At 37.5% G+C, this 22,064-nt stretch overlaps 3 protein-coding genes across 4 annotated transcripts; all 3 read right to left on the reverse strand.

Annotated features, from left to right (window-relative positions):
• Nucleotides 1-49: 49 nt before the first annotated feature.
• clec3a (C-type lectin domain family 3, member A) lies at nt 50-3,202 on the reverse strand. Its single transcript, XM_088413556.1, has 3 exons — nt 3,029-3,202; nt 2,861-2,941; nt 50-1,576 (listed from the first exon to the last, which is right to left on the reverse strand). Exons 1-3 carry the CDS (start codon nt 3,135-3,137, stop codon nt 1,179-1,181), a joined length of 588 nt encoding a protein of 195 aa, XP_088269682.1. The 5' UTR covers nt 3,138-3,202; the 3' UTR covers nt 50-1,178.
• Nucleotides 3,203-5,164: 1,962 nt separating this feature from the next.
• vat1l (vesicle amine transport 1-like) lies at nt 5,165-17,904 on the reverse strand. The gene is made up of 9 exons (XM_088414068.1): nt 17,445-17,904; nt 16,497-16,626; nt 15,815-16,030; nt 14,809-14,951; nt 13,707-13,810; nt 12,906-12,961; nt 12,581-12,775; nt 8,036-8,119; nt 5,165-6,754 (listed from the first exon to the last, which is right to left on the reverse strand). The coding sequence occupies exons 1-9, from the start codon at nt 17,657-17,659 to the stop codon at nt 6,656-6,658; spliced, it is 1,242 nt and encodes a 413-aa protein (XP_088270194.1). The 5' UTR covers nt 17,660-17,904; the 3' UTR covers nt 5,165-6,655.
• A 1,515-nt stretch (nt 17,905-19,419) lies between these two features.
• Nucleotides 19,420-21,640, reverse strand: bola3 (bolA family member 3). 2 transcript variants are annotated; one of them, XM_088413365.1, is made up of 4 exons: nt 21,482-21,640; nt 21,261-21,384; nt 20,672-20,760; nt 19,420-20,495 (listed from the first exon to the last, which is right to left on the reverse strand). In XM_088413365.1, exons 1-4 carry the CDS (start codon nt 21,542-21,544, stop codon nt 20,430-20,432), a joined length of 342 nt encoding a protein of 113 aa, XP_088269491.1. In that variant the 5' UTR covers nt 21,545-21,640; the 3' UTR covers nt 19,420-20,429. The 2 variants fall into 2 exon arrangements, with proteins under 2 accessions (XP_088269491.1, XP_088269490.1); XM_088413364.1 differs by having other exon boundaries at nt 21,261-21,399.
• Nucleotides 21,641-22,064: the final 424 nt, after the last annotated feature.

The raw sequence follows: 22,064 nt of genomic DNA on the forward strand, positions 1-22,064 counted from the left end.
ACAGTGAAGAAGGAAAATGAATCATTTCTGGAGTGGTATAAATACAGCAAGGAAAGGGTGAATGCACCAGACATTAATTGGTATGTTTATAAATTCTGCATTTGATAGTTTTATTGTTTCACATTTGCCGACTGTTTGCTTAAAACCCCTGGGTGTCGGTGGTCATACAGGTTCCTAGCGTAACATTTGCAATAAAAAAACAAAAAAAAAACATTTGCAAACAATTTGAAAAGAATGTGGTGTTCCCTTTTGGACCTAGTGTTTTTTTTTCAATGATTTTTGCCAAATGTACCAAGATAAAATGCCCAAATTGGCTTGAAATTGTCACAGAGGGGTTGATAAGACATTGCACATCCATGTTGATAATGAATATTAGCATTGCACTCATTCTGACTACCAGTATCAGTATCATAGAGTGGTAAGCACAACTTCGCACACCTCCATAAACTGATTCAAAGGAAAGGTAAATAGGTCATTACAGAGGGACAATTCAATCAATCAATCAGTAAAATTAGTAACTGAAGGAGAATTAAACAAATGTCAGTTGAACACTTTGTAGCAACACATTCTAAATATCATTTTTAGTTTTGAGTAATTAGAATTTTACATGTACATCTTGAATTAAATAAAATAATTGTACACTACATTTGGGTCATACAGATCAGTGAACATTAACAAACAACATTTCACCACAGCAGGAGCCCCATCACATTTTTTTTTTTTTTTTTTATCAGCCATCTTTAGATTTTTAATAGCAAATATCAACTGTACTTCCACAAACAATGGCATTTGGCATAGTGACATAATCACAAATTGTCAACTAATTTTCATAGGTCACCGTTGTAACCTTTTAAGCAATGGATAGTTTGAACAGCAAAACTTGTAGACAGACAAAATAACAATGCTCGCAGGCATACATTCTTTTTCCTCCTTTTGTGAAAAAAAAGCATCTAACTGAGCAGTAGTGTGTATTTTGTTCATGTACAGTATATCTGTATGGCTTTACAATAATGTAATGTAGTGTGCTATTTTTCAAAAACCTATAACAAAACTACAACAAAATAAAATGTTGATTTTTTTTTTTTTTTAAAGGATGCCTATTTGAGGGAAGTGTTAATTTGCTCCAAACTTTCACTGTCATCATTAGCCTGCATTGGTGGAATCAATACATGTAGTCTCTAGGGAATGACATATTCACAAATGTACTTTTTCAAACTGCGGCAAACTTCGTCATACCACTTGCCCTGCGCAGTCACCGAAAGAGACACGCAGCTCTCACGCTTGTTTCCTGTGGGTTGCTTCTTGGACCGGTCCCAGTTGAGGTAACTAACAGGTTGACTGTTGACGTCAACATATTGTCCTTCTTTCACTATGTCCGCCACACCAATCCAGAAGTCCTTGGATCCTGGGGAACTCCTCTTGGCATAGTCTCGAAGGTCGTTGTTCTCCATGATGTCTCGCGGCGTCGCAAGAGTTCCTCCTTGAGCGATGCAGTCTTCGTTCGCCTCATGGTAGTGTTTGGGTTCCTCAATCATGAGGTAGCACTTCCTGTGAACTTTGATGCCACGGAGGCACACTGAGAACATAGACAATGTTCTTAATGTTTGTATCAAATGATAACTACACAATTATGTATACTCCTGAGTGAAAGTGACATGCAGTGAGGTTCACCGCTGATGAGACACCGACTTTATTAGATTTACACATTTATCATGCAAACCAAGTTCTTTATATGCCATTAAATAAGCAGCATCACAATAAATATGAGTAAATAAACATTTTCTAAAATGATGTTTAAGATTTCTAAGACCGGGGTTGGGTTTCGGTTATTATTTAGATCCCGTTTCAGTTGGGATCTAAATCAATCAAGTTCTCAGAATTGTTCATAGTTTGACAAAATGACTTTCATGTTTGACTGTCATTTGGAACAAAAAAAAAAGAATACATGGATTGCAGCTGTCGTGTCAATTTATTTACAACCACCCCCAAGTTTTTAATCATCTTCTCTATTAATAGCTTCACGTGAGTAGATAGTGGTGGAATAGTTTGAGTAAGGAGGCAGCGGGAAGCAATTGAAACAAAGATAACAGTACTGGTGAAACAAGCAAATTTGGACTATGCAATCATGGAGGTTTTTAAATGAACTTAAAAAAATCAGTTTAAAATGCATAACATAAAATTAAAACAAAAAATGATCCCTATATAACCCAATATATGTACAGTACTTACCACGCATGTTTTTGGAGCGTGGAGGGGAGCACCCAGAGAAAACCCACACAGGCATGGGGAGAACATGCAAACTGCACTGTGAGGCAGATGTGCTAACTTGTTTGGCACTATGCCATAACATAAAATTCAAAAGCCCAAATTACCAATTTCAACCGCCAAGATTTTTTTTTCTGAAATCTATAATGACCTTTACCAAACAGACTCTCTTAGCGGAATTGTTTAGACATTATAATGTTTCTGTACACATTGTGTGCAGTATGTTATACGCGTTATTAAGTGTGCCATAAATGCTGACATTATATCAGTGACAGCACTGATATCAATTCTTTGAGCACTCATACATCAACATATAGAAACGTGTACTTAGACAAATACAAATGTCTTAGTACAGTACAAGAAGATATATATATATCAACAAAATCAGACTTATTAATGAACCTATGTTTTGATTTAGTGAATCAATACTGCACACAATAGTTAAGTAGAAATTGTACTTAATAAATATTAGTAAGCATAGAAGATTTTAAAGATAAATACAACGGTACTGTACCATAAATGAGTAAAACATTAAATGTAGTACTTTGGTCATGAAAATAAAAACACAACAAAGACATTTTTTGTAGTATGGTACCTGTTTGCAAAGCCTGCATCTCTTTTAGCAAATTCACCTCCTGCCACAACTTCTCAAGCTGGCCCTTCACGTCACCATCCTCTGCATTTCCGCATATAAGAAGAAACTATTATGTGAATCCAAGATGCACATTGGCGACAATGCGATCTGATGAATGCATTTGGTTACCTGTTGCTCGAGGCGAAACGGCTTTTCTGATGCGAGGTGGGCGTCCAGAGCTTGCGTGGAGCAAAGAGAAGCAAAGAACGACTAATACGGGGAGGCCCAGACGTGCCATGCCGGAGGCTGCGCACAGTGCTACACGTTGTACTTCCGTGAAAGGAGTCAAAAAGTCTGAGGACAGCCCAGTATATACTAGCTCTCTGTGTGCTGTTATGGAGACTGCAACTGCATTGGCCCTCATGATGTTTTTTTTCCAAACATGAGGAGGAGGTAAGGGAGATATTGGGTTGGAGGGACAAATAATGTCTTCCTTGTGTTGGGATTTGTGGGGAATATTGACTTGGAACACGGTGCACTAAGCAGTGTGTCCTTTCATTTGAAAAACTGGAAATATCATTTGGCACTTCCTTTCTTTGGCATTTTTGGATGTGCAATGTCTACTTTTAACAAGTAACAAATGCCACAGTGAACGTCTTAGTCAATGCAAAAATAAAAACAAGGATATAATCAAGCTTATCAGTTGATGCACTTTTTTTTTAATTTATCAATATGTAGCTTTAAAAACTGGTGGGACCTGTTGGCCAGCAAGGCCTTTTCTGCTGGCTGGAACACACTCAGAAAAACACATTTATTCATAAATCTTTTAAAAAAAATATTATTCTCCCTTGTCTGTTATCTCCATGACATACTACAGCCACCTTTTTTGCAGTGCTTCCCTGGCTATATACTGTATTATATTAGAGTTTTTTCCATTCAAAACGTTGGATAAAAACTTTTTATCCAATCATATTTCGGCTAGCTAGTGTGGTCACGTTCTGTGAAATCTGTCAGAGCCTTTAAACGGAAAAGACAAAGGTCCGCACGCTATGGGTGAGTGAACAAAGCTCATTCAATTTAACGCTTTGACCAGTCATCTCACTAGACAATGACCTCAGCACAAGTTGCTAGGCCCATGGCGATATCCACACGTAGGTGGCCTGCGATTGAATAAGTTCCTTCGGGAGGCCGACAGTGTCATTTTGCTGCAAAATGCTGTGAATTCAAATTATTTATTTATTTATTTCCTACTGACACATTGTTTTTTTTGCTTGTTTGTTTTTTAACTCATGATGGCAGAAGAAGAGGTAGATCTCGTTGCAGATGTTCTTTGGTGCACCATTTTCATTCGTTGGACCTGTTTGGATTTTTGAACATCAATTTGAATATTTTCACAAAAGCAGCAATGAGGCATCAATTATGGCTTGGTACTTATCATCTATAGTACCGATACTTTAAAAAAATGTTTGGGGACTCTTGTAGAGAGCTCATTCTTGCCAATGAAATGCCTTAAAACTTATGGCAGATACACAACATGCAGATTTCAGCATTAGCCTCTATGGTCATAGAAAAAGCCTTGCTGATGGATGTCAACACACAGAAATTGTGTGTTATTTATATATATATATATATATATATATATATATATATATATATATATAGGTAGCGATTTCTTATACTGTATGTATTTTTCCATTTATTTATTGTTATTTTTAAGTCTGTTGTGTGCTGCCTTACCCTGTACTGCTATAACATCTGAATTTCCCCTCTGCGGATCATCAAAGCACTTTTTTATTTCATCCCGTTTTAATGACATGCAGCTATATGGTGATAAAACTGCTCTCTGTTGTACACTAGGCATCATTTTTTGAGGCAACTTGTTTGCTTCTTTTCTTTGTGTACATGCACAGAATTTGATGGCGATTGGGTGTATACTGGGTACATCAAATTGATACCGATGACCACTTTATCTTTATTCAGTCATCCATTCATCAACTATAGTGCTTGTCCTCATTTGGGTCATGGCTATGTGAGCTGGTGCATATCCCAGCTGATTCTGAGTGCATTCTGACTGGCTGACAGCCGATCAGGTCACAAATAAACAAGAAAGCATTCATACTCACATTACAGACAAGTTGGAGTTTTCCCTTCCATGAACTTAACATGCATTAATTTTGGTATAAGAAAGGACACCAGACAACTCGACGAAATGTGAGGCATAAGTAAAAATGTAAGAACCTGACAATCATGCTACAATTTTGTTTATTCCTACTCTATATTATTATTATTATTATATTCAAATCTGTGAAATGAAAGCTTTCTCAGTTTGATACTTTGCAGATCTATTTATTTTCATGTAAACAAAATCCACAATGAAAGACTACAATACTTGACAATAGTAGACAGGTAATAAACAAACAAAACACTAAATACTTGTCTTCCTTTTTACCCCAATGAATTATGACTTAATACACAAACATATCAAAACATGCAGCTTTTCCGTTTCTCTTATAAGCACGCATACTGTATCATATAGATTTCTACGCAATACTGAGATGATCCAAAAGATGAATACTGTACCTACGTTCAACATAAAATTTCCTACTCATATCTGAATACATTTCTACCATGAACAATATTTCCTTTCAATGTTAGTCCTGATTTTGATGAGCTGGTACCTATAGCTTATTTTGAGTGAGTCGGCACTTGAGAAAAAACATCCGGTAGTGTGAAATACAATTCAAGTTTTCTATTTTAGTGTTACATACTTCACTTGGGTAAGTCATTGGAGTGTTTGTGCTATTCCCTTCATTTGATGGTGTGTCTGGATTTGATGGCCTGTTTATTCTAAAAATAAGCAATCTCTCAGGTCAAGTTTGCTTTGAGGCACCAGATAGTAAATACACTACCTTGAGTCAGACCAGTGATAAAAAGTCTTCCCAACTGGTAGCCCAGATGAAGAAATCATCATTGTCTTCTGAGACAATTTTACAGACAATCTGAGTCTTTTTTCTTTTCCTCATATTTCCTGTGACATATATAGAAAGTAGTTTTTTCAAATAAAATATCGCTGGAGCCCAGTGTTTTACTAACATTATTATTTCTATTGCCAAAATAAAATAGCTCATGTTGGCAAAGGTTTGGTAATAAAATGTTTTTTTTTTCCCCAATTCAACTGCTGTGTAAATTCATCCAGAGATCATTAAACTCCATTCATAAAGGAGAATATGATCATTTTTGATAAGTTTTAATACTCTGGATAAAGACACATTTGTTCACTTAGCCTGGCATTTTGGGAAAAAAACACTTCAAGTATCAAACACAAGGCACATGTGATCCATAATATAATAAGGTTGGTACCTACAGGGATGCTTAAAAATAACACCCTCTGCAATAATATATTTCTTGCATGACAATTATTTCACTTCATCAGTCATAATCATGCACAGGGAGGATTTTCAACATGTTTTGTTAAACTGGTTGACAGTCTATTAAATCTAAAGTTGACTATTTGCTGAATGGTTATAGCAAGTCAGTGAGGTTAAATGCATATGCATCTATATTATGAACATTTTCAGTAGATTGTTGCAAAACTAAAAAAAAGGAACCAAACGATACACTTCATACTTGGCACATGCATAAAATCGAGCAGGTCATTTTCCAAACATTCTATCTGCAAGTAACAACAGAAAACGAACAGGAGAAATACTTACAGTACATGAGAGTACATTACATGCACAAACACTGGACAACTCTGCCAGCAAAACCTCACAGGATAAACCTATAGGGAGCATCTCATGGCATTTTAGGTTAGCACTAATGAATAAAAGGCATGCGCTCTTTGCTGTCATTGTCTCCCTCTGGCTCCTCTTCCTCCTCTCCTGCTTCACTGGTCTCAGTGCTGTCACTGGCCATCTGATGGGTTGGGGGGGAAAGGATTTATTGGTCCATCAGTGCCTCAAAAGTGAAGCACTCACACAACAATACAAAGTACAAGAACACATTCATTTACTTTGTAGAATACTGTACTTACACACCTTCACAAGACAACACTTTTGGATTTTTAACATAACGATTTGAAAAGAGGATAGTCCACCAATAGTCCACCACCAAAGAGGAAAAAGTTTTTACTTTCTCTAAAATCAAATTGAATAGTATTTCTTTTTCCTGTGAAATGAATGTTTTTGACTCATTTTCAATAACTACTTGCATTTTTATGCTCTTTCGTTATTTATTTCTACTCATAATACATGTTCTGTTGCATTCATATAGAGTGGTAACTCAACTTCTGAGTGACCTGGCTTGCAAGCAAAAGAGAAAATGGCTGGAAATAAGGGTCCTTTTGTTTATTGGCACTGCCAGTTGAGGTTTACTGTCAATATGAACACAAAATGAAGAGAATTACATGCTGCATATTGAATTGAACTACATAACTTTTCATTATGAATTATTTTAGCTTAATGCTAACATATAAAGCAAAATGCCAACGGTGGGTTCGCGAAATTAGTATTAATGCAACAGTGTATCTACTAAATAGCAAATATTCAAACACAATAAGTGCAACAACAAATGAAGAGAATCAATATATTCAGTCACCGTCAACCCCCCCCCCCCCGGCCATTTTTCATGAAAAACATATTTTATGGGAAAAAATCAGGTTTAAATAATATATATAATTTCAATGGTCATCATGGACTGATTTTTTGCTGGCATGGGCTTTATCCCTTGCGATTAGGGGGGATTGACTGTTCTGCAGTCATAACTGTAACCATCTTCTTCATTTATATCCATTTTGTACATTTCATACCATCCTCTGGCAGGAGCCACACAATAAAGAATGCATAATGCACAAATTGTGTAATTCTATTTAATTATGTTCTTATTTGTCCGATTTGATACATTACAATACTTAGTAATATTTTTCTCAATAAAACATGTTGCAAAATCTTTTTTGCGGGACTGTAAAAAAATCATGGCATTTTCCAAGGCTAAGATGATTTGAAATATTAGTGTTTTGAGTTACCAGCGTGGTCACAAAATTAATGTCAAGGCAAAACCATAAAATAAAGTTTAAAACATTGTAGGACTTATGTTAACTCAACAATAATAACAATAGCTGTGCTGTATAATGTTAACATATCAATTAGAGTAACAGGAATGTGTTTTCAGAATGAGTTTTAGAGAAATTTCTGTTACCAGGGGTGTAGGCGACTTCTCGACATCCAGAATGAGTTTTCCAATATTGCCTCTGTCATGAATTCTCTGCATGGCCTCCTTAACCTGACAAAAAAAAATAAAAAAATAAAAATAAAAATTTCACTTATGTGTTTAATCAATAAAATGTAGTGGGCATAAAAGATTACTTTAATCTGTGACGTAATCAAAAATCCACACAGCCTACAGTAAGCAAGTCAATAAATGAATGTTTATAAAAACACCGTGTGGAGCATTAGCACTAGTGAGAGGGCTAACTCTAATCTATGATTGACAGAGCCGGAAAACAAGTAGTTATCTGGGGTCACCATGCAAATGACAGAAACACAATTCTGTCACAATTTTATTAGGGCAAGACTACAATTTGAATGATTTTCAAGCCTTTATAATACAGTAAAATAATGACATGTAGGGTAAAATAATGACATGTTGTTGCATAAAAGCTATGTTTACTTTGTTGCTTTATTCATTGAGGGGACAAGATCACATAAATTATATTTTACCTCATTAGTGGAACATGATTGAATGCCCCCCTTTGTTTAGAAGGCATTGTGTCTCATAGATTGAGTTGTTAGAGACGACCACCAGGCAAGAATGAAAATAGGTCAAAATATTTGGTCTCATGCATTATGGCAGGTTATTATATTCTTAAAATATTCAGACTAATGTCTTTAAATAAAAAATGAACACACTCAAACATTTTATACTAACATGTTTAAACTTCTAAATTCAAAATTTCTTCCACCTGCATGAAATGACGCACGCAGCTTTTCATTCTAGCAATGAGAATAGGTTACCATAGTCAACGCAGAAACAATCAAGCGGTAAATTTTCCTTCCAGGCATATGAACAAATGAGGCCCTGACAATGCATCCCACGCTATCCACCCCCTGATCAACTAATGGCCGCCACATTTTGCCAAGATTTAATGACCACAACAAAAAAATATTTCTACCACGAAAAAACAACTAAACCGGAATCTGCTAGGGAAAGTTAAAAAATGCATGCATGAAAAGATGAGAAGCAATAATGACATAAAAGTGCCATGCTCATCCTAATGCTGACTGGAGTTGATCAAAACCTACTTGTACTTTGGACATGCCTATAGAGCACACAAATTTGGAGGATTCCATGAACATTCAACTTCAGCCAACTCAGTGAATCTTTACAGTCAACCTTTCCTAAAACACATCCATTGGCTGGGAATTTAACCCAGGTCAACTGCTTGGAATGCAGCTATGCTAACCACTATACCCCCAACGCCACACGTAATTCTGACTCTGGGTAATCAGTCTGCGGGGTTCTCAGCCTAGTAGCCAGATCGGCTACAGATGGTATGGATAATTGGACGAGTGGATGGTAATTTCAATTATGGTCCCAGATCGCTGTCACAACCACAACACATCAATAGGTGATGCATTCCCCACATATCCCCAACACGCTATGATATTTTTAAATTGCTGTGAATACGCACATATGAAACGAGAGATCACTACTTCACATTTTCTACCAGCAGATAATTGCACTGACATTTGTGATGACTCACCCTGAGTTTCATAACACCTCTAATAAGACTGTATAGGGAATTCAGCAATCCCTTGCCATATTGCAGTTTCCATTTGGCAGGTTCATTGTATCACAGTTGTTTAAGTGAATGACAGAAGAGTGCATAAAAGACAAAGATTATTCAAAGTTCAGGACCATTTCAGACGTATAAAAAAAAATGTGTACATATACGGTGTGTGTGTGTGTGTGTGTGTATATATATATACATACACACACACATATATATATATATATATATATATATATATATATATATATATATATATATATATATATATATATATATATATATATATATATATATATATATATATATATATATATATATATATATGATACAGCTTTTTTAAATTACATTTTAGTATGAAATGTGACACTATTCAAAACAAGAAACATAGTCGGCAATAGGAGGTATGAGAAAACGTGATGAATTTATTCTAAAGAATTTGGTTACATAAATTCAACGACAAACTGCACTTAAATAATATAAACACAAAATAGGTAAACTAAAGGATGCATGCTAGATCGAAATACTGCTGGATCGAAGAGCAGGAGCATAGTCTGGAATGGACTGCTTGCTTATGATTGCTTTTAATATTGGAGGTTTTGAATGTAGAGCGATACATTAGAGCGATTCCATTATTTTTGCTGCTATTTATAGTGGACATGAAGTACAAATGAGAAAAATAAAAAACTAAGCAAACAAAAAAGAGAATGGAGAAAAAAAACACGACAAAACAGTTAGACCCTCAGTGTTCTGTGTTCTGTTCATTAATAACACTTAGGGCCTAACTGTTCTGTTCACCAATACATGCGTGAAACAAAGTAGCTGCTTTTCAGCTACTGATTGTCTTTAAGAAGTTGTAAACATAGAGGAAAAAAACAAAAAACAAAACTACAACTGAAAAATTAGATGTCACCAGTGAGTATGAACCCGTAATGCTGAGGGATTCAAAACCAGCGTAAACACAGATGCCAAAAACCACAGCACCACTTGAGGACGGTGTGTAAATATGTACAAGTAATATGTGTAGCGTTAAACGTGTGTTATTAAGGTGCCTAATTTGTTTACGCTCATTTTGACTAGCTCCTGGGAAGCAATTTGACAGGGCCACGATTCTTTGATAGCAGCAACAGCGTCTGAATCGCTGGTAGCGCTCGTTTTTAAAAAGAGGAAAATTAACTTGTCACAGAAATAACATCATACTCAAAGAACAAACTGTGTTCACAACCAATCAAGTTGCTAGCTGTCGTCCAATCAGCCAAGATTCCACACCTCCTTTCCCCCCACCCACACCAACTATTTCCGGTAAGGAAAAGTTAGCATGCTCTTTTTTTGTTGTTTACACTTTTGTTTAAGTGTTTTCATTTGGTTTGTGTTGTCTTTTTGTCTGTGTCCTCTTCTTTTCTTGTGTGCTCTTTTTTCTTTTGTGCTCCTTTTTTCTTGAGTGCTCTTTTTTTCTCATATGCCCTTTTTTGTGTGAATTTTTGTCTTGTCTTTCATCTTTGGTAATGTGGTAATGTGTAAGTTGGTAATATGTGGGACAGTGATCGTATTTCTGGCAGTGTGCAGATAAGGTGTTTTCATTCCATCAACTTATGACTTGTTTTGAAATGATTGGTGGTCCATTGGTTTTAGTGTGGGAGTGAAGTAACTGTGCAGCAAGAAGATACACAGCCACAACCTACATACCATCTGTGGGAGAACGTCCACAGCTGACAGTATTTCCACACAAATCAAGAGTGACATCAGACTATTTGCTGTCCGCGATGTGAATATAGAGAAGAATATACAGAATATATACAGTGAATATAAAAAGTCTGCACACCCGTCCGTGTTCAAATGACAGATTTTATGTGATATCACTGGCGTTGGTCAAAATTCTCATACCTCCAAAATCATCAGTTTTCAGAAGTCCCCAAAAGTGGAAACTTTGTTCAACCATTAGCATTGCGTCATGAAAGAGAGCACACCTTTTGTAACACTTAAGATTGGTCAAGTGTTTGTGAAAATAACACCCATGTGTGGACTGACCATGAGTAAATATTTTGGGGAAAATGTGAAATTCACAAAAATGTGACTTTATGAGGTCTTGGCCTGAAAATAAAAAGACTAAGCTCATTATTTTATAACTCTTAGCGCATAGCCTGTGAAACTGAGTTGGAGTTTTTTAAAAGCCATTTCGAGAGTGGAAGTAAAACTAAAGAACTAAAATAACGTGGTTGCACATGTGGGGACAACCTCTGGAATGTAGCTGTATTTGGAATTAACAAGTCAAATTGAAAGTGTTTAGTCAGCACAGGCCTGCCATCATTTAAATCAGGGGTCTTCAATCCTTTTGCTCAAGGTCTTCTAATTCCAATGACCAGAGCAGGGCTGCGAAAGCTTAGCATTTTAGCATTGTTGCAGCCGGGGTTACATTTAAAACATACAGGACACCGGTTGTCTTGGGTTTGAGTTTGTGTTCTTAGTTCTTCATGTTTTTGGTCCCCTTGTGTCAGTGTCTAGTTAGTGTAATTGTGTCCTTGCTCCAAGTGTATCTTGCCTTAGTGTTCATTGCTGTCTTGAAGACCCATTTAAAATGTCGGAGTAACAACTTTCTTTCTTTGTGCTAACACAGACCAGTATATAGGCTATAAGCCACATAAAATGTTTTGAAATTATTTCTCTATATTTTTTTGTTGCATCACAAAAACCTGAAAGCGCGTGTTTGAAATTTTTATACCTTCTGTACAATACTTTGAAAAAAAAACATCTTCACTGCTCTTTTAATTTTGCAGTTTATTTTTCTTAGTTCAGTGAACTCAATGCCCTCATCACCTGCGACTGCCTGGCAACCAGTCCAAGTCTGCGTTTGGCCCCAATAGCCGCCTTCTGCTGCTGCAACCCCCAAGCATGATTAGGCTCATAGGGGATTCATGTTTTAAACCAGGCCTCTTCAATTTGATTATGATTCTTACCTCCTCAAGAGCCCACAGAGAATCAACCACTGGCTTGATCTTCTTTTGCTTGTAGAGGCACATGAGTTTGTCCATCACCGATTTCACCAAAAGGGCTCCTCCCTGCCTGAAGAGGAGATTGGGCAACGAAAATCCTGCCATGACTTTGTTCTCCTCATACAGTTTAATAGGGTTCACCTTCTCCAACTGCCACCACTTGGAAGAAATAACAGCATGTGTCAGAGACGTATAATTCAGTTGAGAATTGAGTGTTTCATTTGTCGTAAAATGGTGTTAAAGGGCTGTCTGCGTCAAATGAAGATGACAGACGGAATTTCTGACTCACAGATTTTGCAAAGCTGAAAAAACTCTTTGTCTCCCCAGTTACCATGTTCGATGCGCCTGAAAAAACAGAAATAAAAGGATTGTTGTGTGCGGTGCAACTGGTTGGACAGAGGTGACTGGACAATAACAAGCAACACATGAAGGCGAGGTGGGGGAGGAAAAATTGGCACCTTCAGAATTCAGGGTCCAAGCATGCATGTCTTTGCAATATAACTAGCACTAATCGTTAATTGACTGTTAATTTTGCTGGTTAATTCATGAGGTTTGACGAGAATTAAAGTGATTAACAGGGGCTGGATTAGAGGCTCAGATGTGACTGAGAATACATTTTACTCACAGGCTATGTTTTATGTATGGAACATTACTTATTCAAGCTTAGACAGGTGACAGGTAAGTGTTTCAGCCAAACAACTAGTTTAATTGGACAACTACTCCTTTCACCAGCAGGGTCAACTTTGGTTGTTTTCTTTTCGTTATAAGCAATGAAAAATCAAGAAAGAACATTAGAAGTTGTGCATTTCTGCAGTCAATGAAAATTTCATAAATATGCTATAAAGGGTTACAAATTGATTGAAGGATAGCTCATTTTGAAGTGGATCAATTCGATTCGGTTGGATTCGGCGGGATTTCGGTATGATTTGTTTTGATGCTCAGTTCAAAAGGTAAGAATAGAACAGAATCCCTTTATTGTCATTGTACAGCAGGTACAGAATCGGAAGCGTTTAAGTTTAGTTTGTGTTAAAATGGTGCATAGTGCAACATTAACTTGCAATAAAAATACTTTTCATAGAGGAACTCTTACCATAGAGTATGTATGTTCCCAATGGCTTCAGCAGACTTAGGCCTTTCCCTGTGTTTTCCCCACATAAACAGTCTAACACAATGTCTACTCCCTCTGGAGATATCCTAAATCAGGAGTGAAGCAGAAGGTTCATTAGTCAGAAAGGAAATAATGAAAATATTTCAATATAAAATACAACAAAACTGTACCTAAATCGGTGTTTTAAAACCAACCATTCGTAACTTCCTGTACATTAAATGCAAATGTTAAATAACAATAAACTTTAATGGTCAATACAACTGAACTTCACTAGGGGAGTGGGGGGGGGTGCTTCTTTCAAATGCTTGGAGAAGTGGAATCTACCAGTGCTATACCATACTTTCAGAAGGTTGATTTTTTTATTTTTTTTGCACAGTATACTGTACAACATAATGAATCAACGAATCTGCCTCATGCTAATCGCCGCCACAAGTGATCAACAGCCCAAAATGCTTGTGATTAAAAAGAGGGTTACAAAAAGGATGAAAGGCATACCATACTCATGGAGAACTAAATTCTTTACTTTCGCCTTTAAGATTTGGACACCTAAACTGCTTGGTGGTCTTGTGATTCCCTTTAGTAAAACACGCTCATTTAATTGTACTTTGGTCTTGATCCCGGGTGGAATGTGTGGTTCAGGGAGATGAAAGCCAAATTAATCCACTGCTACTCTTGATTTGCAGGGAGCAAGCAAGAAGCAATATTTCATTGCAATTTGAACTTGTATAATATTAGATTTTTGTGTTTATCTATATTGTATACATACAATATGGGGGACATTTTCCTTGACAGGGGAAAATGTGTAATTTTTAACGTTGTATGAATTAGAAGAAGCTGTGAAATAAAGTCCCTCATTTTCAAAATCCAGGTTATCATGAATCACTTCCTGATTGGCTCAATAGCAGACCTCCACTGTGCCTGTGGGATTAGTGCTTTGTTGCTATGGGGACCATGACGACAAACCACTAGACAGGTGAACCTCGCTCTGTGAAGTCCATGCTATAACAAGGAGCCAATTCCTGATAGCCTTTAAAAAAACGACTCAATATAACCTCCACATTTATCTGTTGGAATTGAAGCTTACTTTTTGACTTCTTGTATGTAATCAGTGTTTCGGTCAAAGAGGTGAGTCACAGAGTCTCTGATGGCAGAGTGTTTCAAACTTGAGGCGATCCCAAAGACTGTAACATTAGGTAAAGTAGAGCACAGTTGAGCCACAGCTTGGCCCTGAAAAGAACAATGACATGTGCAATAGTTTAACAGCAGTTGCCAGAGTGTAAGTATACAAATGAGCAGAATGCATAACTGCATCTGAAATCATATATATCCAGATTATAAAGACTGTTTTTTTTCAAATGATTGTAATTTGAGGCAAAAAACACTAGATCGGTTGGGGTACAACTGCATAGTAAAATGAGACTGCTGACAATTCATTTTCTTAAATAAAGATAGTTGTTAGAAAATTATTAGAATAATGTTTGGTTTTGATTGACAGCCTTTAATGTAGCCCTTCAATAAGGTAACTCATAGAAAGCTGTTTGAGCATTTCAATCAGTTTCCTTGATATCCACCTTAAAAAAAATCGTCTAGTTAAAAGAAACATAACTTTTTATTTATATAGTTGTTAATAGGGCCATTATAACCTGGCAGTAATACATGAGAATGAATGAAATCATCCTTCTATGGCTTCATCCTACATACCTCTAATTTGATTTTCAAGAAAGCACAGCACAAGAGATAGAAAAGAAACAACCATTAGGTGTCAATCTTTGGCCATGTATTAGCATACCCTCTCATTATCAAGTTGACTTGCTACCTTGGGCTTCAGGAACTTTGCTGAAACTACACCTCTAGACAATGAGATAAGAGCGGTAATATGTGATTGTGGTGGCCAAATTTACAACCATCCATGAAGGTCTGCTTTGCAGTTCCTTTACAATACATTTATATGCGCTGAGTGCATGGTTTGAGCTGCTTCTGCCATGTCCGCTTGTTTCTTTAGTGCTGACTTTAAAGGGGATGAGCCGAGCTGATTCTATGAGCTGTAAGCTTTATGGACTATATGAACTGGCAAATAAAGAGTGACTTACAACAGCACCCCCAGCTGAGTGTACCAGCGCCGACATCCCCTCTCTGAGTTTGGCCACCTCAAAGAGCATCACATAGGCAGCGACAAAGTTCAGAGCAAATGCTGCGGCCTCTGCAAAAGTCATTTCATCTGGCATTTTGTAGACAAACTCTTCTGGTGTGCAGACAACTTCTGCCCAGGCATTGTAGTTGGCAAAAGCCATGACTCGGTCGCCTATCTGAAAGAAACATGTTTATTGCAGATGGTGGTAAAGTAATTCACTATAGACGCTGGAAAGTTACTTAATAGATTCTTGTGTAAATACAGTGTTCCCTTGTTTTTTGCGGTTAATGGGGACCGAAAACCCACCGCGACATTGACCAATGAGGGCAGATTCGTAAACCAATCCTGCCCAGGAGTTGTAATCCATTCCTGCCTTCATTTGGTTAATGTCGCAGTGGGAGCCAATCACATGTCTTGTAGGAATGCCTGTGAGCTGACTGACTGATTACCTCGCCAGTCCTGCTAAACTTTAACAGGTTGTTAAAAAACTCTCTGATATTATAAAAAGGCTGATATTTATAAATTTGACAATGTCACAGACAATGCATGTGTACTCTATTATAGTTAAAAGTTGGAATACACTTCATACACTGGGCGTATTTGTGCATTACTGGCAGAGAGCATGCTTCAGTTTCACCAACCTCAAATCCCTCTGTATTTTCACCCACAGACTCTACGATCCCACAGCATTCGAAGCCAGGAACAAGAGGGGGCTTAGGAGGGCTATCAATAGTCCCTTGACGTACCATCAAATCCAGGAAGTTTAAACCACTGAAAAATCCAATACATGTCGTAAATAATGTGTTGTGCCACAGAAGGTTGCTTTTATTTTCCAGCAAACAATGCTATACGATTGACTGAGTTATTAATGATCAAGTAATTGACAGGATTTGTTATGACAGGTAGCACAGAACCTTAGTGGTTAGCGCCTCTTTTGCCTCGCAGTACGATGTTGTAAATATGTTTTAGCAACAAACAAGAAATCGCCATGCACAATATGATTTGGGTTTGTGGGCCACATAAAATAATGTGGCCGACCAAATCTGGCCCCAAGCCTTCTGTTTGTAACCTCTACCTTGCAGTATCAAGTGTGCATTGTTATCTTCGTAAAAGCAGAAATGGTGCCACTCTCTTGTATTGGACTTCATTAGATGTGCACCAGCAGCTAACCATGTTAGTTTGGTCACCAGTGGCTACATGTGTTTATCATGATGAGCATGTTTATGCAGTTGTAATGAGCAATGAGTCACGGGCTCTGAATGCAAGGCCACATTCATCAGTCACGCACTCACCCTGAATGCAAAAGATTAAAATTGTATTTTCCCAAACTTTGCTACCAGTTGATGTGAAAAAGCCAACTGTGACCAATTCAGATGAAAAAAAAATCAACGTATGGGGGAATTAATGACTTTTAAAATGTAGGGTTGCTCTCTATTGATAGAAAACGTTGGGGCGGGGGAACCTGTGGCTTCCACTGCCATAGTGTTGCTGTAGCTACTCCATGTATGTGATGTGTGAAAAAAGTGATTTAAAAATAGATATATCGTCATGAAAATACAATGAAGCAGTAGTAATATGGTCATATTTACCATGCTTTAACGCGGATCTTCACTTCACCACGCTGAGGCTCGGGCATAAGCTTCTTGGTCACTCGGAGTTTGTTGAGCCCTCCAAATCCTGATAACATCACCGCTCGCATCTCTTTCACGTTACCGGAAGGCTCCCCGATCCCTGGTTTCTTTTCTGCTTCTCTCTCTATCATGCACTCGGTTTCCTCCGTCAAATCTGTCCCGTCTTGAGCCATGTCGAGCCCGGCTGTGTGCGTCTCACCGCGCCTCTTCACGGCTCACTGATGTGCGCTGCAGCTTGCAATCGTGGCGCCGTGCACCTTAGCCCGGCCTCACTCAGCTCGTCGTCTGATGCTCCATCCACTCCCGAATGCGTATCCAAACGAAGATGATCACGTTATCATTACCAACAGCATCTCGCCTCCTTGATAAGGTCCATTAATGACTCATTTCAAGAAACTGGGCGTAATTGGTGGTGCATGTGCTTGATTTGAGTATCTAGTGCGCCATCTGTTGGAAAAATGCGCCATCTGCAGTTTAATAAGACTCATAAATCACCGTCGTGGCCGGTCAATCAACAAGTGCGAGGCACTCGGGGACGCGGAAAAATCAAATATACTGCGTACATCCTTCTACAGTGCATTGATTGTTTGCTAGCGTTTAAGGACGTCATTCAGGATTTAACGATTACGTCTGAAATTCTCTCATAAACACTACTTCCCTTCCCATATGAAATGCGTTTGTAGAATATAATATCAGCCTACTAAAATATGCATTACAGTAAAGCTCACACTACACATACGCGAATCACATTTTCTGTAGGCCGAAACCTACTTAATCTCGATATTATTATTAAAAATATATCTCGTGCCATATTCTAATCTAATGACATGTGGAACTTGGACTTTTCAAATGTACCCGCACTACTAGTCTAAAACACGATGCAATAAAATAATTACAGGTCTCTAGCACCAGGTAGAGCAAAAGAAATGAGATGCAAGTTTGCAGGGTGGCACCACCACACACGTGCTTGAAGGGCACTTGGAACTGGCGCAGTAGCTACCATCAGAAAAACGCCAGGATACATGAAAACAGGCAGGGGGCACCCTGAACTGGTTGACAGCCGATTGCAAGGCACACAGACACGAACAACCATTCACACACTCAATAACACTTACCGATAATGTAGTATGCCCATTACACCTGCCATGCATGTTTTGGGAGTTTGGGAAAAACAGGTGGCCAGAGAGAACCCAGACAGGGTAGGGGAGAACATGCAAACGCCGCAAAGGACAGCCAGAGCTAAGCGGATTTGAACTGAGGTCCCTCAACTGTGAGGCCAAGGTGCTAACCACTGTGCCAGTGAGCTGCAACCAAGAATGCATCATTAAAATGAAAAAGGTTAGACTTGTAACTCATCAAATCCCAGATGTTGACGTTTTCTTCCAAACATTAGACATGTACATTGTTATGATACTATGTAGACATGTAGTTTTAATAGTTGAGGCTTTCATAACATTTTTTTTAATTATGAAACAATAACGAGAAACAACAATGAACTTGACCTTATATTAATTACGATTACTATAATCAGGAGGCTCAGAGGCAAGGAGTTGATGCTGAAATCTGTATTTAATTAACAAAAAGGGTAAACGGAACCAGGACGCAGGGAAAGCAGGACAGGTAGAGAAGTACAAAGACAGGAAACCATGTCATGACAACAATCTGACCTTGACTCAAAGAAAGCAGGGAACTAAATAGAACCCAAACTAATTAGACAACAAGGAACACATGGACAAGAGACAATTGATAGAAAGAGCTGACAGGTTAACACAAGGGGGCGGGCCGACAAGTACAGGTGGCTGCAATCAGACTAACAAGACACTGATACAAGGGGACCAGAAACATGAACTAAGAACACAAACTGCACCCCAAGAGATGAAAGGAGGAAGAATTAGTGCCTCACCAATCATAAATCACATCACACATCCCTGAATGAGTTAAGTATAAAGAGCTTTATTAAACAGAATATATTACTCATATGATTCACGCTGGATGTATCTATACAATAGGCTCATGTGTAGTATGCTGACAGACTAATGAAATAAAAATTATACTCGATAATTTATACATTTGCTTGCAGCTACAGACAAAATGATAATACAATATATATTTTAACATCCAAAAATAACTTCACCAACCACGAAAAAGACTAAAAAGGTAATTTTCACATTTTGTGTGTATGCGGCACTCATTTTTTAAAGTGTGGCTTATGTTTAAAAAGTGATTGAAGTGATTGGTATGCATTTTTCACATGCACACTTGCAGAAAGCAATACGCGCAATGCAGCGCCAATTGACTAATACATACACACACATGCATATACAGTATATATATATATATATATATGCAGTCAATATAATAAGTTTTTGATACGTTTGCAATAACAACATGTTTGTGATCATCAACATCATGATGCAAATACATCATAATGCAAATACACGTCACTTACTACTTCCTCCAGTTAATAAAAAGCTTTATATTCATGTCTATCGTCACATTGATGAAGTAGTCAGTTACCTCCTCGCTCTAAGTGTGGTGCTGTGCTGTGTCTGAGTTTCACCAGGTTAGTTTATCTCCGTTTTTACAATTCCGAAGGGTTGTGTGCTGCATTTTATGTTGGTAGTTCCTGTATTCAAAACACTAAGATTGCAGGTAGAACATGCAACACATGTGAATATTCTTTACAATTCGGATATTCTGTATACATTTATATGACCAAATATTCAGGTTAGCAAAAAGTATTTCAAGGGACTTATTGTAGTTTTATTTTTTTTATTTAAATGTGACCATATTTGGGTTTTTGGTGGTGTTTCCATGGTCTTGTAGAACCAGATTAATGTGCTGGTTCCAAAAAAGTTACTGACTGCAAGTAAACATAGTCATTGTCAACTTGCAACGGGCCTTATGAACATTGAGTGGAGTTATGCTGTTGCTTATGTAGAACTATTGTTTTGGAATATCTGTGAATATTCTAAGTCCATGCATTCCTTGAATTTCATCCTTCAGAGCCTGTGGAGAACAAAGAAATACATGATGATAGATAACACACATCCACATAGAAGTCATCTTTATAATACACACACTAACCATACCACAAGGTACACGGTTTAAATCTGAATGTTTGTATTTGACTGATGTTTCATGTGACTATATAAAAATGGGAGACTAACCATTACAGTTATTACCTGATTGACAAGCTGGTGTTGCTGAACAGTCCTCTTCCCTGTGAACTCACTTGACTCTATGTGAACTTCATACATAGCCCCACAGCCTCCTGGACACAAGAAAACATTGAATTATGTAAAATTTGGTGAGGGTGTGGGACATTAAGCCATCTGCTTCAAAGGTCAATGTCAGGCCATTATGTGGTTTCGGCATTATAGTATTGGAGCATTTCTATAAAGTATAAATGCAGCGCAGTCGTACAGTCTCAGCACGCTACAGACAATGCAATCACGTTCCTAGTATAAAAAAAAAAAGTAATCAAAAAGTAAATACTCACGTCAAGTATCTATAAGATACAATAACAGTCATATGTGATCAATATGTCTCACTACTTATATGCACAAACACAAAAAAGATTGCAGTGTCACAAATGTAGAATTAATGTAAGCTTAATTTATGCTTAAACTTAATTTTGCTTACTTTTCATATATTTTACCGACATTCTATTTATTACTAAAGCTATGACTCATTTGAGTTGATCCTGTCAAAGGTCTCGTTTATTCAAAAGCTGCACTAGCAGTTTGTCATGAAGGATATGAAAGAACATACCAGATATATCTACAACTTTCAGCGATGACGCCAGTGGGAACTTTTCCTTGAGTACCTTCGCAATGCGAATCTCTCCGTCAGTTTGCGTGGATAGACATCTCCATGCTTGCCCATGGACGACTGCCTGTGAGTGAGGGCGCTGAGGTGAACGTTAGCAAGCACTTAGCATAAAGGCACACTGGATGCGGCGTTTAAAATTTTAAGTATGACTTTTCAGTTACCTCTTTCCTGAAAAGAATCCGAAGCGCAGGAACGACACCGCTTGTTCCCTTACAGGCAAACATCCTACGCTTGTTAAGTCTGTTTTATTCACGATACTTGTACGAATTGTTATGAAAACATGTCCTATCACAAATGTCCCAGAAATATGACGTCACACATCCGGGCATCTTCTTTTTTTTAAACGCCGTGGTACATAAGGAACGAGACAATTGTGAATACTTTTCAAGACCAGTCCAAATAACAATGACAAAAAGTTTGCTTTATTGCTGTAATTATTATCGAAACAAATATTTATGTGTTCAACGGTGCACTGTTTTGTAGGATAAAATAATACATTCCGAAAACTTCAGTTCTCTATCGGCCAATTAAAACGGTGTCCTCAAGACACACCTCGAAAACAGTTTATGTATCTTAAGACGACATAAAACCAATGCATGCATCCTTCCTGCAAAATCAGTTTGACTTCTTTTCTACCTTTTTATTTTATTAAGGGTAATTTTAGGCGTTTACAGCTTGTATGTACAGAATGAGAAAAAAAATGCAAAACATGTTTGTTCCAGCGAATGCATTTTAAAAGTAAGT

The sequence above is a fragment of the Hippichthys cyanospilos genome, chromosome 4, assembly GCF_059441005.1.
Source record: "Hippichthys cyanospilos isolate Australia breed blue-spotted pipefish chromosome 4, RoL_Hcya_1.0, whole genome shotgun sequence".
Taxonomy (NCBI): Eukaryota; Metazoa; Chordata; class Actinopteri; order Syngnathiformes; family Syngnathidae; genus Hippichthys; species Hippichthys cyanospilos.

Excerpts from the sequence above, each read along its gene's own strand:
- clec3a (XM_088413556.1), bottom strand. The coding sequence starts at position 3,137 with ATGGCACGTCTGGGCCTCCCCGTATTAGTCGTTCTTTGCTTCTCTTTG. Across the intron at positions 2,942-3,028 it reads CGTTTCGCCTCGAGCAACAG|AGGATGGTGACGTGAAGGGC; the intron begins GTAACCAAATGC and ends GCGGAAATGCAG. Across the intron at positions 1,577-2,860 it reads GATGCAGGCTTTGCAAACAG|TGTGCCTCCGTGGCATCAAA; the intron begins GTACCATACTAC and ends CTATGTTCTCAG.
- vat1l (XM_088414068.1), bottom strand. The coding sequence starts at position 17,659 with ATGGCTCAAGACGGGACAGATTTGACGGAGGAAACCGAGTGCATGATA. Across the intron at positions 16,031-16,496 it reads AAAATACAGAGGGATTTGAG|ATAGGCGACCGAGTCATGGC; the intron begins GTTGGTGAAACT and ends TGTTTCTTTCAG. Across the intron at positions 13,811-14,808 it reads TACATACAAGAAGTCAAAAA|GATATCTCCAGAGGGAGTAG; the intron begins GTAAGCTTCAAT and ends CTCCTGATTTAG.
- bola3 (XM_088413364.1), bottom strand. The coding sequence starts at position 21,544 with ATGTTTGCCTGTAAGGGAACAAGCGGTGTCGTTCCTGCGCTTCGGATT. Across the intron at positions 21,400-21,481 it reads GGATTCTTTTCAGGAAAGAG|CGCCCTCACTCACAGGCAGT; the intron begins GTAACTGAAAAG and ends CGTTCACCTCAG. Across the intron at positions 20,496-20,671 it reads AACACCAGCTTGTCAATCAG|GCTCTGAAGGATGAAATTCA; the intron begins GTAATAACTGTA and ends TGTTCTCCACAG.